Source organism: Thalassophryne amazonica, chromosome 19, assembly GCF_902500255.1.
Source record: "Thalassophryne amazonica chromosome 19, fThaAma1.1, whole genome shotgun sequence".
Taxonomy (NCBI): domain Eukaryota; kingdom Metazoa; phylum Chordata; class Actinopteri; order Batrachoidiformes; family Batrachoididae; genus Thalassophryne; species Thalassophryne amazonica.
Genome location: NC_047121.1, coordinates 55480862 through 55503001, shown reverse-complemented (window position 1 = coordinate 55503001; position 22140 = coordinate 55480862). Strand labels below are relative to the sequence as shown.

Below are 22140 nucleotides of genomic sequence, written 5' to 3'. Positions count from 1 at the left end.
TTGCAAGGAGAAGTCCTGAGAAGAGTGAATGAGTAGGACACAATCTGGATTGAAGAATCAAGAATCAAGGTGACGAGGTGAGAGTTAGAGATCCTGTTTGAAAGACTGTCTGAGACATGGGCAGGGAAGGGAGTGCAGTAGAAGAAGTTGATGTGTGGTGTTATAAAGTTTTACAGAATAAGAAGTACAAGAAGAACAAGTCTAAAAGTGCAGGAAAGTGGGTTGAGGTGGTTTGGACCTGATGAGAAGACCTGGTGGAGATATTAGTAATAGAGGGATAAGCAGGAGGGAAAAGCTGGAGTGGAGGTAGATGGATAAAGAAATGGCAAAAGGGGCTGAGTAGAGAAGAGGTTCAGGACTGGACTGTACAGAGAAAAGTCCATTAGACACATAGACCCGCACAGACGTGTCAAAAGAAGGCGCCTGTTTGGTCTGTTAGTGGTTCATCCAAGACTGAGCTAGTTCAGGGAAGCCAAGTGACTTTAAAGACAAAATATAGAAAATGGGCCGACATTAGTTTTAAAGTCCAGTCAGTCAGTCGAGGAAATACTCTCATAACACTGGACAACTTCCCCAAGACCCTCGCCTGTGACTGTGGGACACTGGAAGCGGCCGTCTTCTGTTGATCTTTAATGAAGCTGCGTGTTTGACTCAGAGAACGATGTCGAGGTGTAGATGTAGACCCGTATTGTTGGGACACATCGGAGAAGATGTGGCGAAGAAACAAAGGACAAAAACAGAGAGCAAACAGAGAGGAATCAATGAGACCTCTGTTAACTAAAGCTGGAGTTGGGAGATCGGGAGCGGGTGGCTGAGGCGGTTCACTCGGGGTTGATGCATCAAAGACAGACAGCAGATATGTGCGACAACTAACAATTTGTTTCACAGGAAGAATGTTTCACAATGTTACACCGAGATCTGGAGAGCAAACGGGGGAACTGGCGCCTTTAACTGGAGGTTTTACAGGCCAATTTTCTCCTGATCGGCCTCAGATGTTCTAAACTAGGATCTGAGGAGGAAAAACATAACAAGGCTGTGCTGGAGACGGAACAAAAAGCAAATTGGGAGGAAAGACGATGGAGATAAAACAGTCTGGGTAGGATAACAGGGCTGCGCAGCAGCACAGAGAGAAAGAGAGAGACAGAGAGAGAGAGAGAGAGAGAGAGAGAGAGAGAGAGAGAGGGTGCTACAGCTGGGGGAGATGGTAAAAAAGAAAGAAACAGGTGGGAGGAGAGAGAACAGACGGGTCGACATGAAAGACAAAGAACCAGCGACAGCAGAAGCGACAGCAGAAGCGCCAGCGCTCTGCAAAAATAATCTCCATCTTCACTCATTTAGGAGCTTTTTATGGTTTTAAATCACAGGGAAAAGTGGACTAAAATAAGACACTCAAAAAGAATCAATATTAGAAAAGAATGGCGGATTATCAGAAAGATAAAAAAGTACTTCAAAAAACAAAAAAACGAACAGTGAAAACAGTTTTTTGCCACCAGCCAGTTCATTAGAGCATTTTGTCGTAGTAAACAGGCTGCCAGGGTTTTTTCCTGCAGCACAGAAGACGTGCTGTCATTTTAACTAAACAAAGTAAAAACTGGTGAAAAAAATAAAAATACAAAACAGCAGTCAGAGAGCAGTGATGGAAAATCACAGTTTTATTCTCAACCAGAAATGATAATAAAAAGACGTCACACCAGCGGTCACTGTGGTCACGTGTGCGGATCTTTCAGTGTCGTGTGGAGCTGAAAAAGTTACCCAAGAGATTTCCCTGAATTAAAAAAGGAGTATTTTGTGACTCTGTGAACAACTGAAGCCAATCTGGAGTCGGCTCCAGTTATCTTACTTTATACCACTAGCCCAACTGACAGTGGATCGATGACTTCAGGCGTATCTGCAGAAGTTTTGCATCATATTGGCGTTTCATCCACATGGAGTCGGCGTTTTCAGAGCATGAAAATGGGTCCCAGAGAGGATAAATCTCAAAACGGCGCCTTTGCATTTTTCCTGTGTACAACCATACGCAACCTTTGTGAAATGATGATGTCATCTTCTTCTTCTGTGTTTGTATACAGTGCACATGCTCCACACTGTCATCTCCATTTTTTGTGAGAGCGTTACACAGCGCCACATACAGGCCTGGTATACATACGACAGCCTTTTCAGTCGTTTTCAGTGGTTTCATGTGCACAGAGAAATTTCTTGAAATGGCGCCATGTTTATGGAACACTTTTTGAAAATGACAAATAGTTTTCCTGGTGTCTTTTGGAGACACTTAACTATGTTTTTAAAGAAGCTGGATGACTTCTGTGAGTTTGGCACCAAATTGTCCAGAGTTGCGACCCTGCATGTGGCTGGTGTGTGGCCAGGGGGGGTGGGGGGGTGGGTACACAGTAAAATCACCAGTGTTAAATTAACACTGACTGTGAACATACGGTCCCACTCTGACTAGAGTAGGACCATATGTACACTGGCAGTGTTAATTCAACACTGCCAGTGTTAGTTTTACACCGGTGACTTTACTGTGTAGTAGTAGGTCAGGATCTCGGCTGGATTGAAGGTGTCCTGATGCAGGGTCAGGTAAAATTTTCCTGCCACGCACAAAAACATGAACCCGAGATATCCACAAGAGTTGAGGGCAGGCTCACCTTAAGTATACACCAATTTTGCCACCTGCTCCAGACTGTCCTGAGTCAAATGTAGGCCAGGCCAAGGAATGGTGAGTCCTAACAAATTCTGGTAAAACTGGACTTTTCCAGACTTCTGAGCAGTGTGCCTGCTCTGCAGGATTCAGTGTGGAACACAGAACTGCATTAGACTAACCTCAAAGGAAAACCAGAAGAAGACATTCTGGAGAAGCTGGATGTAGCCAAATCTTGTGTCAAAATCTGTTTTTTTTTTCCTGTTGTAAGTGTCAAAAGAATGGACAGATTGTGTTCTGTAGACTGATGATTAATCTGTTTATCATGTCTGCATGTCTGCAGCGTAAATGATCACCACAAAATTCAGATTTTGCCAATTTGAATGCTAATGTCAAAGGTCAAATACAGTAGTGTTCAGAATAATAGTAGTGCTATGTAACTAAAAAGATTAATCCAGGTTTTGAGTATATTTCTTATTGTTACATGGGAAACAAGGTACCAGTAGATTCAGTAGATTCTCACAAATCCAACAAGACCAAACATTCATGATATGCACACTCTTAAGGCTATGAGATTGGGCTATTAGTAAAAAAAAAGTAGAAAAGGGGGTGTTCACAATAATAGTAGCGTGGCATTCAGTCAGTGAGTTCGTCAGTTTTGTGGAGCAAACAGGTGTGAATCAGGTGTCCCCTATTTAAGGATGAAGCCAGCACCTGTTGAACATGCTTTTCTCTTTGAAAGCCTGAGGAAAATGGGATGTTCAAGACATTGTTTAGAAGAACAACGTAGTTTGATTAAAAAGTTGATTGGAGAGGGAAAACTTATACGCAGGTGCAAAAAATTATAGGCTGTTCATCTACAATGATCTCCAATGCTTTAAAATGGACAACAAAAAAAAAAACAGAACTGCGTGAAGCTAATTTATTTGCAAGAATCCCCCGCAAAGTCCCTCTGTTAAATAAAAGACATGTGCAGAAGAGGTTACAATTTGCCAAAGAACACATCAACTGGCCTAAAGAGAAATGGAGGACTATTTTGTGGACTGATGAGAGTAAAATTGTTCTTTTTGGGTCCAAGGGCCGCAGACAGTTTGTGAGACGACCCCCAAACTCTGAATTCAAGCCACAGTTCACAGTGAAGACAGTGAAGCATGGTGGTGCAAGCATCATGATATGGGCATGTTTCTCCTACTATGGTGTTGGGCCTATATATCGCATACCAGGTATCATGGATCAGTTTGGATATGTCAAAATACTTGAAGATGTCATGTTGCCTTATGCTGAAGAGGACATGCCCTTGAAATGGGTGTTTCAACAAGACAATGACCCCAAGCACACTAGTAAACAAGCAAAATCTTGGTTCCAAACCAACAAAATTAATGCCTCACAGATGTGAAGAAATCATGAAAAACTGTGGTTATAGAACTAAATACTAGTTTAGTGATTCACAGGATTGCTAAAAAAGCAGTTTGAACATAATAGTTTTGAGTTTGTAGCGTCAACAGCAGATGCTACTATTATTGTGAACACCCCCTTTTCTACTTTTTTTGCTAATAGCCCAATTTCATAGCCTTAAGAGTGTGCATATCATGAATGCTTGGTCTTGTTGGATTTGTGAGAATCTACTGAATCTACTGGTACCTTGTTTCCCATGTAACAATAAGAAATATACTCAAAACCTGGATTAATCTTTTTAGTCACATAGCACTACTATTATTCTGAACACTACTGTACCTTATGTTTCTACACAAACACAGTCTGTCACATGCTTTGGGTTCTGTGTTGACGAAAGAAAGAAAGAAACAGAGTAAACATCTGGAGTTTGTGTGAATGTCCCCGTCTGCCTGTCTGCAGGATAAATGAATTTTGAAAAAACACAGGAGAGTTGTTGTGGGTCAGGGAAGAATTATTAGCAAAAAAAAAAAAAAAAAATTGCTGCTGATGTCCTTCAAAATTGTGTATTATATCTCATTCTTTCTTGCTTTATGACATCACAAAGATCTGATGGGAAGAAGTCAGAAGTGTCTTTCTAGTTAAGTCTGGGTCAAGTGCAACACTTTTGATTCTCTTATTTTGTTTTGATGATTGTGTGTGCACAACTTGTTCAGGTAGGTCTAAAATTTTGGAAAATCATTACATTAACCAGCAAACTCGTGAGACAGTATTTTGGTGGGGGAAGGGGGTGCAGGGTGCAGACAGTGCATTTTCCTCTCACGGCACAACGGTGAGTGACACCTCTCTGGTGGCATGGCAGAACGAGGGCAGAGACCGACAGACAGGCGTCCTGATTGGTCCCAGCAGTGGGGATCATGTCGTGTCGCGTCTTATTGACAGCTGAACCTTCTCTTCATGCGTGTGCATTGATGTGTGGCTGCATTTGGAAGTGTGCATGTGGAGCACTGCGTCCCCGATGCACGCAATTAATCAGACATACTGTCAGCCAATGACGTCACCGGCCAATGTCAACACACACACATACACACACGTGAAACTCCGCGAGTGTGCGCATGCACGTGCAGCCATTAGTGACTAAGACATGCAGATCATGACTACAGCGATGATGATGAAGGTGATGATGGCAATTAGACCGATGACAATGATGACTCGTCTTGTTCTGCCCTCACAGGGAGCTTCTGAGGAACATCAGTGTTTCTGTTCAGCCTGGAAAATCTGCCAGTTAACAAAGCACATCATATTCACATTTGTCTTGGAAAAGATTTGTAGATTTATCCAAAATAAATAAAATAATAAAAAAAAATTGAATTTGCGAGTTCCAACTGCACTCCTTCCTGTGGGTTCACCACCTGCAGAGGGGGCCACGGGGGTCGGGTGCAGAGAGGATTGGGTGGCGGTCGAGGGCGGGTGGCCCGGCGGCCCGGTCCATGCTCACAGCCCCTGGCTGTTGGGATGTGGAATGTCACCTCGCTGGGGAGGAAGGAGCCTGAGCTTGTGCGGGAGGTTGAGAGATACCGACTAGAGATAGTCGGGCTTACCTCCACGCACAGCATGGGCTCTGGTACCCAACTCCTGGAGAGGGGCTGGACACTTCATTTTTCTGGCGTTGCCCATGGGGAAAGGCGGAGAGCTGGGGTTGCATTGCTTATTGCTCCCCAGCTCAGTCACCATGTGTTGGAGTTCACTCCAGTGAACGAGAGGGTTGCGTCCCTACCCCTGGGGTTGGGGACAGGTCTCTCACCGTTGTCTCGGCCTACGGGCCGAGCGGCAGTGCGGAGTATCCGACCTTCTTGGAATCCCTGGAAGGGGTACTAGATAGCGCTCCGACTGGGGACTCCATTGTTCTCCTGGGGGATTTCAACACCCACATGGGCGGCGACAGTGAGACCTGGAGGGGGGTGATCGGGAAGCACGGCCTCCCCGATCTGAACCTGAGTGGTGTTCAGTTGTTGGACTTCTGTGCTAGTCACAGTTTGTCCATCACAAACACCATGTTCGAGCACAAGGGTGTCCATAAGTGCACGTGGCACCAGGACACCCTGAGCCAGAGGTCTATGATCGACTTTGTAGTCGTATCATCTGACCTTCGGCCACGTGTCTCGGACACTCGAGTGAAGAGAGGGGCAGAGCTGTCGACCGATCACCACCTGGTGATGAGTTGGATCCGCTGGGAGGGGAGGAAGCCGGTCAGACCTGGCAGGCCCAAACGTATCATGAGGGTCTGCTTGGAATGACTGGTGGAACCCTCTGTCAGCGAGGTCTTCAACTCCCACCTCCGGGAGAGCTTCTCCCAGATCCCGGGGGAGGTTGGAGACACGGAGTCCGAGTGGACCATGTTCTCCACCTCCATTGTCGATGCGGCCGCTCGTAGCTGTGGTCACAAGGTCTCTGGTGCCTGTCGCAGCGGCAATCCCCGAACCCGGTGGTGGACGCCGGAAGTAAGGGATGCCGTCAAGCTGAAGAAGGAGTCCTACTTATCTTTGTTGGTAGATGGGACCCCAGAGGCAGCTGACAGGTACTGGCAGGCCAAGCGTGCCGCAGCCTGTGCGGTCGCAGAGGCAAAAACTCGGGTCTGAGAGGAGTTCGGGGAGGCCATGGAGGAGGACTATCGGTCAGCCTCGAAGAGATTCTGACAAACTGTCCGATGCCTCAGGAGGCGGAAGCAGCTCTCCACCAGGACTGTTTACGGTGTGGGTGGGAAGCTGTTGACCCTGACTGGGGATGTTGTCGGGCGGTGGAAGGAATACTTCGAGGATCTCCTCAATCTCATCGTCACGTCTTCTGAAGAGGAAGCAAAGACTGGGGACTCAGAGGCGGACTCATCCATTACCCAGGCCGAAGTCACCGAGGTGGTGAGAAAGCTCCTGGGGTGGATGAAATCCGTCCTGAGTACCTTAAGTCTCTGGATGTTGTGGGACTGTCTTGGCTGACACGCCTCTGCAACATCGCGTGGCGATTGGGGACAGTGCCTCTGGGTTGGCAGACCGGGGTGGTGGTCCCTCTGTTTAAGAAGGGGGACCAAAGGGTGTGTTTCAACTAGAGGGGGATCACACTCCTCAGCCTCCCCAGTAAGGTCTATTCCAGAGTACTGGAGAGGAGAATTCGACCAATAGTCGAACCTTGGATTCGGGAGGAGCAGTGTGGTTTTCGTCCTGGTCGCGGCACACTGGACCAGCTCTACACATTCCATCGGGTGCTCAAGGGTTCATGGGAGTTCGCCCAACCAGTCCACATGTGTTTTGTGGATCTGGAGAAGGCGTTCCACTGTGTCCCTCAGGGCACCCTGTGGGGGGTGCTCACGGGAGTATGGGGTCCGGGGTCCTTTGCTAAGGGCTATCCGGTCCCTGTACGACCGCAGCAGGAGCTTGGTTCGCATTGCCGGTAGTAAGTCAAACCTGTTTCCAGTGTACATTGGCCTCCGCCAGGGCTGCCCTTTGTCACTGGTTCTGTTCATTATTTTTATGGACAGAATTTCTAGGTGCAGCCAGGCTGTAGAGGGGGTCTGGTTTGGGAACCACAGAATCTCGTCTCTGCTGTTTGCGGACAATGTGGTTCTGTTGGCTTCGTCAAATCAGGACCTTCAGCGTGCACTGGGGCGGTTTGCAGCCGAGTGTGAAGCGTCCGGGATGAAAATCAGCACCTCCAAATCCGAGGCCATGGTTCTCAACCGGAAAAAGGTGCTCTGCCCTCTTCAGGTTGGTGGAGTGTCCTTGCCTCAAGTGGAGGAGTTTAAGTATCTCGGGGTCTTGTTCACGAGTGAGGGACGGATGGAGCGTGCGATCGACAGACGGATCGGTGCAGCATCTGCAGTGATGCAGTCGCTGTATCGGACCGTCATGGTGAAGAGACAGCTCAGTAGGGGGGCAAAGCTCTCAATTTACCGATCAATCTACATTGTAATCCTCACCTATGGTCATGAGATTTGGCTCATGACCGAAAGAACGCGATCGCGAGTACAAGCGGCCGAGATGAGTTTCCTCTGCAGGGTGGCTGGGCGCTCCCTTAGAGATAGGGTGAGGAGCTCGGTCACTCTGGAGGAGCTCGGAGTCGAGCCGCTGCTCCTCCACGTCGAAAGGAGTCAGTTGAGGTGGCTCAGGCATCTTTTCCGGATGCCCCCTGGACGCCTCGCTGGAGAGGTGTTCCAGGCACGTCCCATTGGGAGGATGCCCCAGGGAAGACCCAGGACACGCTGGAGGGACTACATCTCTTGGCTGGCTTGGGAACGCCTTGGGGTTCCCCCAGAGGAGCTGGGGGAGGTGTGTGTGGATCGGAAGGTCTGGGTGGCTTTGCTTGAGCTGCTGCTCCCGCGACCCGACTCCGGATAAAGCGGAAGAAAATGGATGGATGGATGGAACTTCACTTCAGTGCTTAAAAGAGTGGCCGTGCTGTCACAACACGCCTAACTGTACAGGAGCGTACAGGATGTAAATATACTGCTGTGACTCTACAGGCCTTTTCCACAGTGATGATCCTTCTGTGGGTCAAATCCCTGGAAGTGGAAATGGAAATGTGAAGATTTGCTCTTTTTTTTGTCAAATCCCTGGAAGTGGAAATGGAAATGTGAAGATTTGCTCTTTTTTTTTTAGTTTTACATAGTTTAGAGTCTAGATATATATTATAAAAAAGTGGGGTTTTGGACTGTTGACATTTATAAAATAAAGATTTGCAATTTGTATTTTTCACACTTTTATGCCATTTTATAGACTAATAAATGATAAATGGACTGCATTTATACAGCGCTTTTCCATCTACATCAGATGCTCAAAGCTCTTTACACACTAACGCCTCACATTCACCCCGATGTGAGGCTACTGCCATACAAAGGCACTTACTACACAGCGGGAGCAACTAGGGGATTAAGGACCTTGCCCAAAGGCCCTTAGTGATTTTCCAGTCAGGCTGGGATTTGAATAGAGGATCCTCTGGTCTCAAGTCCAACGCTTAACCACAAGACCCTCACCTCCCCTAATAAATTAAACAATCATGAAAAACACCCAATCGGATAATTAATAGCAAAAACAAGCATTAATTGCATCCCTAGTCCATATACTACATACAGTGTACTGTTACAATTATTATATTAGGAACAAAGGCCTTACTCATAATGTCAGGAAGACTGATGCTAATTTTTGACTTTATAGGAACTTTTTAAATTCATAATATTAATTGTCTACATATTCTCCAGTGTCTGTGTGTTTTTTTTTAAATGGTAGCCCCCGCCCCCAAAAAACAGCAACTGAAATAAATATGGTTCTAGGGAGGAAAAAAATGCACTTTGCTTTTTATGCATGCACAGACAACGCAAGCTCCACTGTTTTTCTTCTTCACAGTCCACTAGTTCTGTAACTGTCACACCCAATGATGTTTCAGTACGTTGTTGTAACCTGGTTCATCTATGGATTGAATGATGGGTGTTGCTCTTCAAACAGGTTTCTCATTGAATAATCCCACAGGAAATGACACACCATCCTCAGTTTGGGCACATGATTGCATTTTTAGCACATTAATCCCAATTATTTTCTGTACAAGAGACTTGCTAGCCGACTTCATCTTTCTTTGCCATCTAAACCAATGGAAGGGCTGCTTTCATGCAAAACTGGTGAGCTAGCAAAAACATTCTGATTGGTTGGCTGGGTAACCAGAAGGGGACCATATTATAATTATAATTATTATTATTATGGCCTTAGGTAAGGATGGAGTTGGTACTTGTGGCAGACATGGACAGATGTGACTGTTGTTCTTACTTAAAGTCAGAGAAACCGAATTTAAGCTATCTAAATGCAGAGAACCACAATAAATGTTTACATAGTCAGAAAATATGACACAAAGCAAGTTAAGTTAGATAGAAAGAAAGAGCTGAAGTCCAATGTGAACTAAAGTTAGCTAAAGTTCAGAAAGCTGATAAAAGTTGGTGAAAGTCAGAAAAAGCTTGTGATTATCAAGGAAACGGAAAGTTAACTGAAACTAGCTAAACCCACAGAAAACTAATGAAGGTTCCTACAGTCACAAAAAGCGACAAAATTTTTTATTATTAACAACATCAAATGAAACTACAATTTACAGTTACTTTTTTCTGAAAAGGCAGCAGACAAAGGAAATATAAAATCAGTGTAACCATAACCAGCAGGTGGTGCTGTGCACTGACTCAGTAGTAGTTGTCATTTGGGATTTAGTCTCATGGTAAGAACGTCTGTCGCTCATGTTGGTGATTCTGAGTTTAGTCCCAGTAAGTGGGACAACGCAGGTTACGCTGGCTTGCAAAAGCTGGAAAAAACTAAAGTTGTTTGGATATTGACTGGGCTAGGTTGACCCGCTCACTACAAATCAGCTAATTTGGTTCACTGTAATGTTTTACTCACACATTTTTGCCAGGTACCCAGTTACCCCAGAACTGGGATCAAGATTGAGAGATGCTTGGTAAGCCTTAATAAAGTTATGAGGTTACTGGACAATGAATGGTAAAATGGTAAAAATGGACTGCATTTATATAGCGCTTTTCCATCTGCATCAGACGCTCAAAGCGCTTTACAAATAATGCCTCACATTCACCCCGATGTCAGGGTGCTGCCATACAAGGCGCCCACTACACACCGGGAGCAATAGGGGATTAAAAACCTTGCCTAAGGGCCCTTAGCGATTTGCCAGTCAGACTGGGATTTGAACTGAGGATCTTCTGGTCTCAAGCCCAACGCCTTAACCACTAGACCATCACCTCCTCACAATGCAGGAGAATGAAGGTCTAAGTCTATGGAGTCCTCTTGTTTCCTGTCTTACTGTACGTTTTGAGACTTGCACTCTAACCAGTGACCTAAGATGGCGACTGGATGTCGGTGGATTTAGGTCTCTTTGGAGGATGTCTGGGTACTGCTGGAATGACTGTGATGAACGGTTATTGAGGGAACCTTGGATGAGAAGCATCACTTGCAGTCTGAGGGAATGTCAGCTTCAACACTTTGGCCATGTGGCCACTTGGCACAGCACAGCACAGCAGCACGATCCAGGACCTCAGTGCTGAGGTCCTTAGCAGCTGGAGAAGACCAGGGGCATGTCCACATTTCATCGGGCTACTGCAGATGGCTGATGATTTTCAAGAGATGGGGGCGGACGGATCTGTTTTCTGTCTGGGTGATTTCTATCATGGACCCAAGGCGGTTCCACAGTAAGGTGACTGCAGCACCAACGCTGCTGGATGGAGGTGAAGTTGGCGGTTGCGTCCAACCAGGATGTGGTGAGAGCGTCTGGACTGGTGACCTCATATACAGAGACTGTCTGCAAGAACGCCTAAGACAGACGCCCCCACAGCAAAAAAGACAAACATCATCTAAAATACCAGCCTCTGTCTTCAACAGGACCCACAGCGCTCATACATCATCAGAAACGGGAGCGAACATTGACAAAAATACGTCTGCAGAATGCTAACGAGCTGACTCCCATGATGCTTTATTAGGCAAAAGGCTGTGTCGACTGGAAAAAAAGATGCTGAAATCCTGCAGTTGTGTTTGCACAAGGTCCCCAGCAGGGTTCAGCAAAAGTTGACTGCCCACACAATCCCACAACAGCCCAACTGAAAAAAACAGTCATTTATTCAAAGCACCAAGCCTGATGGAGGAATAATGTCCCTTAACTCGTGCGCCATTAAAGCATCAAAGTGTATTTGTGCACCGTGTCGCCGCTGCAGCTCCTGTTTTCATAGTTAAACTCGTGGTATGCCTTTTCAGCTCGTACCGGCCTCTCAAAAGCCAATATCTCTGCTTCTGCAACAAATGGCACTTGGTGCATAGTGCCAGCTATCAAAATGTCAGCCACTTTATGAGATGTGAAAATAGGGATAGTTCCAGAAATGGCTCACAGAAGCGTGGAAACCCCTGAGAACCCACTCTGGCTTGCACATTTGAAGGAGAGAAGACACTCAGAATAATGATAATAAAAAAAGACAGAGAGAGAGAGACAATTTCTGCAGCGCAGAAAAGCTCTGTGGTGGTTTTCAGGACACCTCCCCACAGACGACCCTTCAGAGAGGAGTCGCTGGATAGCGAGCTGCTTGAAAACCTAAATATCTCAAGTGAAACTTGACCCTAATTTTAGCATTCCACTCGTAAAGTAAAAATAGTGCCAGTTCCACAAGAGTTCCTCTTGAAGTGGAGCTGTAATACATTTCTTTATGCCTCCTTTTTCTCTGTTAGGGCCTCTTTTAGGACCATTACGTGCATAACGTGCCGACACATGCACATGCACACGTACACGCACACACATGCACACGCAAACAGATTTAAGTAGAGATGATCTGCTTGTGTTTTGTTGACCCATTTTTAATGTATTCACTTGGCCGCTACATTAGGTACACTTGTCCATCTGCTAACTGAAGAAAATAAAGTATCTCAGCCGTGCCCAAATTTAAGAACACCGGGGCCCACTTTGAAATCCGAAAATGTTCTGCAGCGCACCCAAAAAGCTTAAATTACAATTTTGATTGACAAGACTAATATGATGAATTAAGTATGCCAATTTAAATACCATGACTGTGTTTCTTTATTATTATTATTATTATTATTATTATTATTATTATAAGGCAATTTCATACTAAATTACAAAAATAAAAGACGTTTTGAATTTTATTTTGAATTCCTCTCATGGCCCAATCGGCCAATCATGAACTGAATGGAATTTCAGGTTTCAACATTCGGCATTTGTTGTGGAGAAATAGCGAGATGGTGTGTAATAAACTAAATGGTCAATGTCAACATGGTACCACACAAGGCATTCAACTGTACAACGGAAGCCACTTGAAGATTAGGACCTGGCCCAAAGAACATTAGTGATATTCTTATCTGACAAGGAATCGAACCAAGGATCCAAGAATAACAAGCCCGCATCTGTAACCTCTCAACCAGGGATGGACTTCACTGTCTCAGCTCTTCACGGGCTGAGACAGTGCAAGTCTTCCTTGTAACTGATCGCTTCACCAGACGGTTTTAATAATGAGCTCCTCCACTCAATTTAAAGTCTTGATCACCTGGGAATCACCTGCCGAGGTGATTTGTTGCAAGGAAAACCTGCACCCTCTCACCCATGCTCCTGACATTACCTCCCCTACCAACACATCCCTATGTGGTGACATCCTTCATCAAGATGTTCAAGCCACTCAAAACCATGTGGTGTGACTTTAGAGACAGTTGGGACTGTTTTCAATAACCTAACCCATCATTTGAAGCTACATGACAACATATTCCCAAGTGTTCAACTGCACAAGACCTTTCAATTGAATTAAATGGTAAATGGACTGCATTTATATAGCGCTTTTCCATCTGCATCAGATGCTCAAAGCGCTTTACAATTATGCCTCACATTCACCCCGATGTCAGGGTGCTGCCATACAAGGCGCTCACTACACACCGGGAGCAATAGGGGATTAAAGGCCTTGCCCAAGGGCCCTTAGTGATTTTCCAGTCAGGCGGGGATTTGAACCCATGATCTTCTGGACTCAAGCCCAACACCTTAACCACTAGACCAGGACTAGACCAGAATTAGACCAGGACTGTCACACACACAAGTCCTTGTTGGGCTTACCTGATGTGTGTGGAGTTGGAAGAACTCGACATGGTCACTGGTGTCTCCTGGGCCTTGCAGTTAGACATACCCAAAGAAGGAGGGCCCATCCCTGGCCCAGCTGGTTGGGGCATACTGGGGGAGCTTGGGGCCATGTGGGTGTACACCCTGTTCTGGCCAATTGCTCCATGGCTACGTCCCATAGGTATGGGCTGACCAGGTCCTTGGCCGTGCATAGGACTGCTCGAGTTCATTCCCACATTGTTGTTTATCCCGGGGCCGCTGTAGCTACTACTGGACGTACTCCCATAGTTGGAGGGCCGAGAGTAGTTACCTGTAAAAAAAACAAAAAAACAAAAGTAGAAGACACATAAACAAAAGGCTTCCAGAAGATAAAACATGGTCTGCTGTCATATGGGTTGTTTAAATTCTGCAACAAGAGCCTTTATACAGTAGTGTTCAGAATAATAGTAGTGCTATGTGACTAAAAAGATTCATCCAGGTTTTGAGTGTATTTCTTATTGTTACATGGGAAACAAGGTACCAGTAGATTCAGTAGATTCTCACAAATCCAACAAGACCAAGCATTCATGATATGCACACTCTTACGGCTATGAAATTGGGCTATTAGTAAAAAAAAAAAAAAGTTAAAAAAGGGGGTGTTCACAATAATAGTTGTGTGGCATTCAGTCAGTGAGTTCGTCAATTTTGTGGAACAAACAGTTATGAATCAGGTGTCCCCTATTTAAGGATGAAGCCAGCACCTGTTGAACATGCTGTTCTCTTTGAAAGCCTGAGGAAAATGGGACGTTCAAGACATTGTTCAGAAGAACAGCGTAGTTTGATTAAAATGTTGATTGGAGAGGGGAAAACTTATACGCAGGTGCAAAAAATTGTTCATCTACAATGAGCTCCAATGCTTTAAAATGGACAAAAAAACAGAGATGTGTGGAAGAAAACGGAAAACAACCATCAAAATAGATAGAAGAATAACCAGAATGGCAAAGGCTCACCCATTGATCAGCTCCAGGATGATCAAAGGCAGTCTGGAGTTACCTGTAAGTGCTGTGACAGAAGACGCCTGTGTGAAGCTAATTTATTTGCAAGAATCCCCCGCAAAGTCCCTCTGTTAAATAAAAGACATGTGCAGAAGAGGTCACAATTTGCCAAAGAACACATCAACTGGCCTAAAGAGAAATGGAAGAATATTTTGTGGACTGATGAGAGTAAAATTGTTCTTTTTGGGTCCAAGGGCCGCAGACAGTTTGTGAGAGACCCCCAAACTCTGAATTCAAGCCACAGTTCACAGTGAAGACAGTGAAGCATGATGGTGCAAGCATCATGATATGGGCTTGTTTCTCCTACTATGGTGTTGGGCCTATATATTGCATACCAGGTATCATGAATCAGTTTGGATATGTTAAAATACTTGAAGAGGTCATGTTGCCTTATGCTGAAGAGGACATGCCCTTGAAATGGGTGTTTCAACAAGACAATGACTCCAGCACACTAGTAAACGAGCAAAATCTTGGTTCCAAACCAATAAAATTAATGCCTCCAGATGTGAAGAAATCATGAAAAACTGTGGTTATACAACTAAATACTAGTTTAGTGATTCACAGGATTGCTAAAAAAGCAGTTTGAACATAATAGTTTTGAGTTTGTAGCATCAACAGCAGATGTTACTATTATTGTGAACACCCCCTTTTCTACTTTTTTACTAATAGCCCAATTTCATAGCCTTAAGAGTGTGCATATCATGAATGCTTAGTCTTGTTGGATTTGTGAGAATCTACTGAATTTACTGGTACCTTGTTTCCCATGTAACAATAAGAAATATGCTCAAAACCTGGATTAATCTTTTTAGTCACATAGCACTACTATTATTCTGAACATTACTGTATTTGTTATTAAATTTGCCTCTGCAAACCTATCGTGAATATATACTCAACAAAAATATAAACGCAACACTTTTGGTTTTGCTCCCATTTTGTATGAGATGAACTCAAAGATCTAAAACTTTTTCCACATACACAATATCACCATTTCTCTCAAATATTGTTCACAAACCAGTCTAAATCTGTGATAGTGAGCACTTCTCCTTTGTTGAGATAATCCATCCCACCTCACAGGTGTGCCATACCAAGATGTTGATTAGACACCATGATTAGTGCACAGGTGTGCCTTAGACTGCCCACAATAAAAGGCCACTCTGAAAGGTGGTTTTATCACACAGCACAATGCCACAGATGTCGCAAGATTTGAGGGAGCGTGCAATTGGCATGCTGACAGCAGGAATGTCAACCAGAGCTGTTGCTCGTGTATTGAATGTTCATGTCTCTACCATAAGCCGTCTCCAAAGTCGTTTCAGAGAATTTGGCAGTACATCCAACCAGCCTCACAACCGCAGACCACGTGTAACCACACCAGCCCAGGACCTCCACATCCAGCATGTTCACCTCCAAGATCGTCTGAGACCAGCCACTCGGACAGCTGCTGGAACAATCGGTTTGCATAACCAAAGAATTTCTGCACAAACTGGCAGAAACCGTCTCAGGGAAGCTCATCTGCATGCTCGTCGTCCTCATCGGGGTCTCGACCTGACTCCAGTTCGTCGTCGTAACCGACTTGAGTGGGCAAATGCTCACATTTGCTGGCGTTTGGCACGTTGGAGAGGTGTTCTCTTAACGGATGATGCGAAGGAGATGTGTTGCACTGCATGAGGCAAATAGTGGTCACACCAGATACTGACTGGTATCCCCCCCCCAATAAAACAAAACTGCACCTTTCAGAGTGGCCTTTTATTGTGGGCAGTCTAAGGCACACCTGTGCACTAATCATGGTGTCTAATCAGCATCTTGGTATGGCACACCTGTGAGGTGGGATGGATTATCTCAGCAAAGGAGAAGTGCTCACTAACACAGATTTAGACTGGTTTGTGAACAATATTTGAGGGAAATGGTGATATTGTGTATGTGGAAAAAGTTTTAGATCTTTGAGTTCATCTCATACAAAATGGGAGCAAAACCAAAAGTGTTGCGTTTATATTTTTGTTGAGTATAGTTAGACAAGCCGACCCCTCAAAGCAGTGGGCAACATCTCGATATGCATGTTTTGATCGTGGGAGGAAACTGAGTGTCCAGAGGAAAGCCACACAGATAGCCGCTAGCTAGGCACTGGTTCGACTGAACCTGGGAATTGTTGCTGTGAGGCAAGAGTTCTGACCACCATATCAACGGCTGCCAAGAATAACACAAACTCATTAATGTGAAACGTACTGTTGTAATGTGCATCGATCGCTTCATCCCACTATGGGCACAAACTCAGCCCCTGGCACGGAAATCAGGTGATCTAACCACAAGCCTCAAACCAATAGTAGGCATGTGAGAACTGCGCATTTTTGCATATTTACGCATTTTTAAATTTCTGCCAAAGTGTTTTACGTGAGGTATAAATCAGTCTGTTTTGAAGGCGCACGTAAAATTACATAAAAAACATTTTTACGCCAATCATATGCTTATACATTGCTACCGTAAATGGGCAAAATTACCATAATGTGGTCAAAAAACCTTGCTTTGTAATCGCGCCAAGCCAAACAAAATGAGTCAAAATCTGTGGAAGACAATGGAAAGGGACAAAACTGGTGATTTGGTTGCCAGGAACATTGACAGAGAAGCAGGCATGAGGTATCCAAGGGATTGGACAATGTGTGAGATCCAGGTGAGCTGCTCTCTGCTTCTTTCTTCAGTAAGTTAGTGTTTAAAGGACATATTGCACATTATTTCACATCCTGGTTAGCAACACATGGACATGCAGTACTAATTAGTGGTCGCTGATGTAATTTGTTGCTAAGTATTAGTGTCGGAGAAACTGAAGTGTTGTGAACCACTGAATCAATATGAAGCAATTGTGCTGAAATGGTTCAGTGTTTCAAAGTATTTTATACAATTAAATCTGCTGGCCAATCTTTAACATAGCACTTCAATGGAACAATAAAACACTTAGGCACTGTTATGTATGTTTAATAATAAAGGTTCTATGTGCATCTTGAAATTTTTGACTCTATTTTCATTTAAAGACATTAATAATATATTAAACATTAGGTCTCTCTCTTCTAAGTCCCTGTTAGTAAATTATATAATAATTGATCAACATATTGATTTATTCTGCCTTACAGAAACCTGGTTACAGCAGGATGAATATGTTAGTTTAAATGAGTCAACACCCCCGAGTCACACTAACTGCCAGAACACTCGCAGCACGGGCCGAGGCGGAGGATTAGCAGCAATCTTCCATTCCAGCTTATTAATTAATCCAAAACCCAGACAGAGCTTTAATTCATTTGAAAGCTTGACTCTTAGTCTTGTCCATCCAAATTGGAAGTCCCAAAAAACAGTTTTATTTGTTATTATCTATCGTCCACCTGGTCGTTACTGTGAGTTTCTCTGTGAATTTTCAGACCTTTTGTCTGACTTAGTGCTTTGCTCAGATAAGATAATTATAGTGGGCGATTTTAACATCCACACAGATGCTGAGAATGACAGCCTCAACACTGCATTTAATCTATTATTAGACTCAATTGGCTTTGCTCAAAATGTAAATGAGTCCACCCACCACTTTAAGCATATCTTAGAGCTTGTTCTGACTTATGGTATGGAAATTGAAGACTTAACAGTATTCTCTGAAAACTCCCTTCTGTCTGATCATTTCTTAATAACATTTACATTTACTCTGATGGACTACCCAGCAGTGGGGAATAAGTTTCATTACACTAGAAGTCTTTCAGAAAGTGCTGTAACTAGGTTTAAGGATATGATTCCTTCTTTATGTTCTCTAATGCCATATACCAACACAGTGCAGAGTAGCTACCTAAACTCTGTGAGTGAGATAGAGTATCTCGTCAATAGTTTTACATTCTCATTGAAGACAACTTTGGATGCTGTAGCTCCTCTGAAAAAGAGAGCCTTAAATCAGAAGTGCCTGACTCCGTGGTATAACTCACAAACTCGCAGCTTAAAGCAGATAACCCGTAAGTTGGAGAGGAAATTTAGAAGATCTTCACTTAGCCTGGAAAAAGAGTCTGTTGCTCTATAAAAAAGCCCTCCGTAAAGCTAGGACATCTTACTACTCATCACTAATTGAAGAAAATAAGAACAACCCCAGGTTTCTTTTCAGCACTGTAGCCAGGCTGACAAAGAGTCAGAGCTCTATTGAGCCGAGTATTCCTTTAACTTTAACTAGTAATGACTTCATGACTTTCTTTGCTAATAAAATTTTAACTATTAGAGAAAAAATTACTCATAACCATCCCAAAGACATATCGTTATCTTTGGCTGCTTTCAGTGATGCCGGTATTTGGTTAGACTCTTTCTCTCCGATTGTTCTGTCTGAGTTATTTTCATTAGTTACTTCCTCCAAACCATCAACATGTCTATTAGACCCCATTCCTACCAGGCTGCTCAAGGAAGCCCTACCATTAATTAATGCTTCGATCTTAAATATGATCAATCTATCTTTATTAGTTGGCTATGTACCACAGGCTTTTAAGGTGGCAGTAATTAAACCATTACTTCAAAAGCCATCACTTGACCCAGCTATCTTAGCTAATTATAGGCCAATCTCCAACCTTCCTTTTCTCTCAAAAATTCTTGAAAGGGTAGTTGTAAAACAGCTAACTGATCATCTGCAGAGGAATGGTCTATTTGAAGAGTTTCAGTCAGGTTTTAGAATTCATCATAGTACAGAAACAGCATTAGTGAAGGTTACAAATGATCTTCTTATGGCCTCAGACAGTGGACTCATCTCTGTGCTTGTTCTGTTAGACCTCAGTGCTGCTTTTGATACTGTTGACCATAAAATTTTATTACAGAGATTAGAGCATACCATAGGTATTAAAGGCACTGCGCTGCGGTGGTTTGAATCATATTTATCTAATAGATTACAATTTGTTCATGTAAATGGGGAATCTTCTTCACAGACTAAGGTTAATTATGGAGTTCCACAAGGTTCTGTGCTAGGACCAATTTTATTCACTTTATACACGTTTCCCTTAGGCAGTATTATTAGACGACATTGCTTAAATTTTCATTGTTACGCAGATGATACCCAGCTTTATCTATCCATGAAGCCAGAGGACACACACCAATTAGCTAAACTGCAGGATTGTCTTACAGACATAAAGACATGGATGACATCTAATTTCCTGCTTTTAAACTCAAATAAAACTGAAGTTATTGTACTTGGCCCCACAAATCTTAGAAACATGGTGTCTAACCAGATCCTTACTCTGGATGGCATTACCCTGACCTCTAGTAATACTGTGAGAAATCTTGGAGTCATTTTTGATCAGGATATGTCATTCAATGCGGATATCAAACAAATATGTAGGACTGCTTTTTTGCATTTGCGCAATATCTCTAAAATTAGAAAGGTCTTGTCTCAGAGTGATGCTGAAAAACTAATTCATGCATTTATTTCCTCTAGGCTGGACTATTGTAATTCATTATTATCAGGTTGTCCTAAAAGTTCCCTGAAAAGCCTTCAGTTAATTGAAAATGCTGCAGCTAGAGTACTGACAGGGACTAGAAGGAGAGAGCATATCTCACCCATATTGGCCTCTCTTCATTGGCTTCCTGTTAATTCTAGAATAGAATTTAAAATTCTTCTTCTTACTTATAAGGTTTTGAATAATCAGGTCCCATCTTATCTTAGGGACCTCATAGTACCGTATCACCCCAATAGAGCGCTTCGCTCTCAGACTGCAGGCATACTTGTAGTTCCTACGGTTTGTAAGAGTAGAATAGGAGGCAGAGCCTTCAGCTTTCAGGCTCCTCTCCTGTGGAACCAGCTCCCAATTCAGATCAGGGAGACAGACACCCTCTCTACTTTTAAGATTAGGTTTAAAACTTTCCTTTTTGCTAAAGCTTATAGTTAGGGCTGGATCAGGTGACCCTGAACCATCCCTTAGTTATGCTGCTATAGACTTAGACTGCTGGGGGGTTCCCATGATGCACTGAGTGTTTCTTTCTCTTTTTGCTCTGTATGCACCACTCTGCATTTAATCATTAGTGATTGATCTCTGCTCCCCTCCACAGCATGTCTTTTTCCTGGTTCTCTCCCTCAGCACCAACCAGTCCTAGCAGAAGACTGCCCCTCCCTGAGCCTGGTTCTGCTGGAGGCTTCTTCCTGTTAAAAGGGAGTTTTTCCTTCCCACTGTCGCCAAGTGCTTGCTCACAGGGGGTCGTTTTGACCGTTGGGGTTTTTCCGTAATTATTGTATGGCCTTGCCTTACAATATAAAGCGCCTTGGGGCAACTGTTTGTTGTGATTTGGCGCTATATAAATAAAATTGATTTGATTTGACCACAGAAGCAAAGAGTTGAATAAAAGCTGCCTCCATCCTCCCTATCTCCCTATGGAAATTCACAGCAGAAAATGGTTCTGGGGAGCATTAGCATGGCTAAAACCCTTCAGACCCCCAACCAGGACCCTCTTGACCCCTGGCCTTTTTAAGCTTTTTTCTTTATGTGCCTGTCACATGCCTGAACACACTCTAGCATCTGTTACCAGAACGTCTTTTGGCCATGGGGAGTTAGGTCTGCACAGCACCACCTGCTGGCCTCCGGCACACTGCCATCTACTTGTATATTCACCAATCAATCAATCAATCAAGTTTTATTTCTATAGCACTTTACAACAGTTTTCACTGACCCAAAGTGCTTTCCAATAGCACCAGCGAGAGATAAAATAAAAAGAAAAGTACGAAAAACACAATAAAACACAATAAGAGCATCCAAAATAGAATAAAAATAGCCAGTGCAGGGAGTAAAGTACAGGAGTGATGTGGCTGTGCTTCCTGGTATTGGTCAACAGGCGAGCAGCAGCATTCTGGACCAGTTGGAGTTGGTTTAGAGAGCCTTGAGTGATACCAACATAAAGTGCATTGCAATAGTCAATCTGGGAGCTGATAAAAGCATGCATAGCCTTTTCAAGGTCCTTTTGGCTTAGAAAGGGTTTGACTTTTGCCAGGAGTCTCAGCTGGAAAAAATTGGCTCTTACCACACTGTCAATTTGTTTCTCAAATTTTAAACAGTCGTAGTACACTTAAAAGTAAGTAATAGTAATACTCAATAAATGTGCCAAAATCTATTTGCACAGTACTGCATAAAATGATGAGTTCCACACCTGCCCCGATGGGTGTTACAATAAGTCATTTCAGCACCATGTTAGAACCTTCACCCACTTGTCTAGACCAAGTGGTTAAATAACACTGGTAGCATTTCAAGTTTGACACAACAGGGATTGGAAGAGTAGTTAGCTGAACTATTGCCAGTTGAAGCAAGTCCCATGTAGACCAGGACCACTGGTGCTGGTACCTATCGCTGGAATCTGTAGTCTGAAGTGGCTGAGGGCCAGTGAATCCACCTGGACACGATGCCAGTCCATCTCAGATTACTTCCTCAGTCAAGGCTAGTACACATGTCCATGTGGGTGGACTGAGACAAT

At 43.8% G+C, this 22140-nt stretch overlaps 1 protein-coding gene across 1 annotated transcript in view; it reads right to left on the bottom strand.

Annotated features, from left to right (window-relative positions):
* Positions 1–22140, bottom strand: part of arid1b (AT rich interactive domain 1B (SWI1-like)) — a 417017-nt gene that overhangs the window by 64325 nt on the left and 330552 nt on the right. The window contains exon 8 of the mRNA XM_034159361.1: positions 13658–13970. Coding sequence (XP_034015252.1) covers positions 13658–13970 — 313 coding nt within the window. The remainder of the gene's footprint in view (positions 1–13657; positions 13971–22140) is intronic.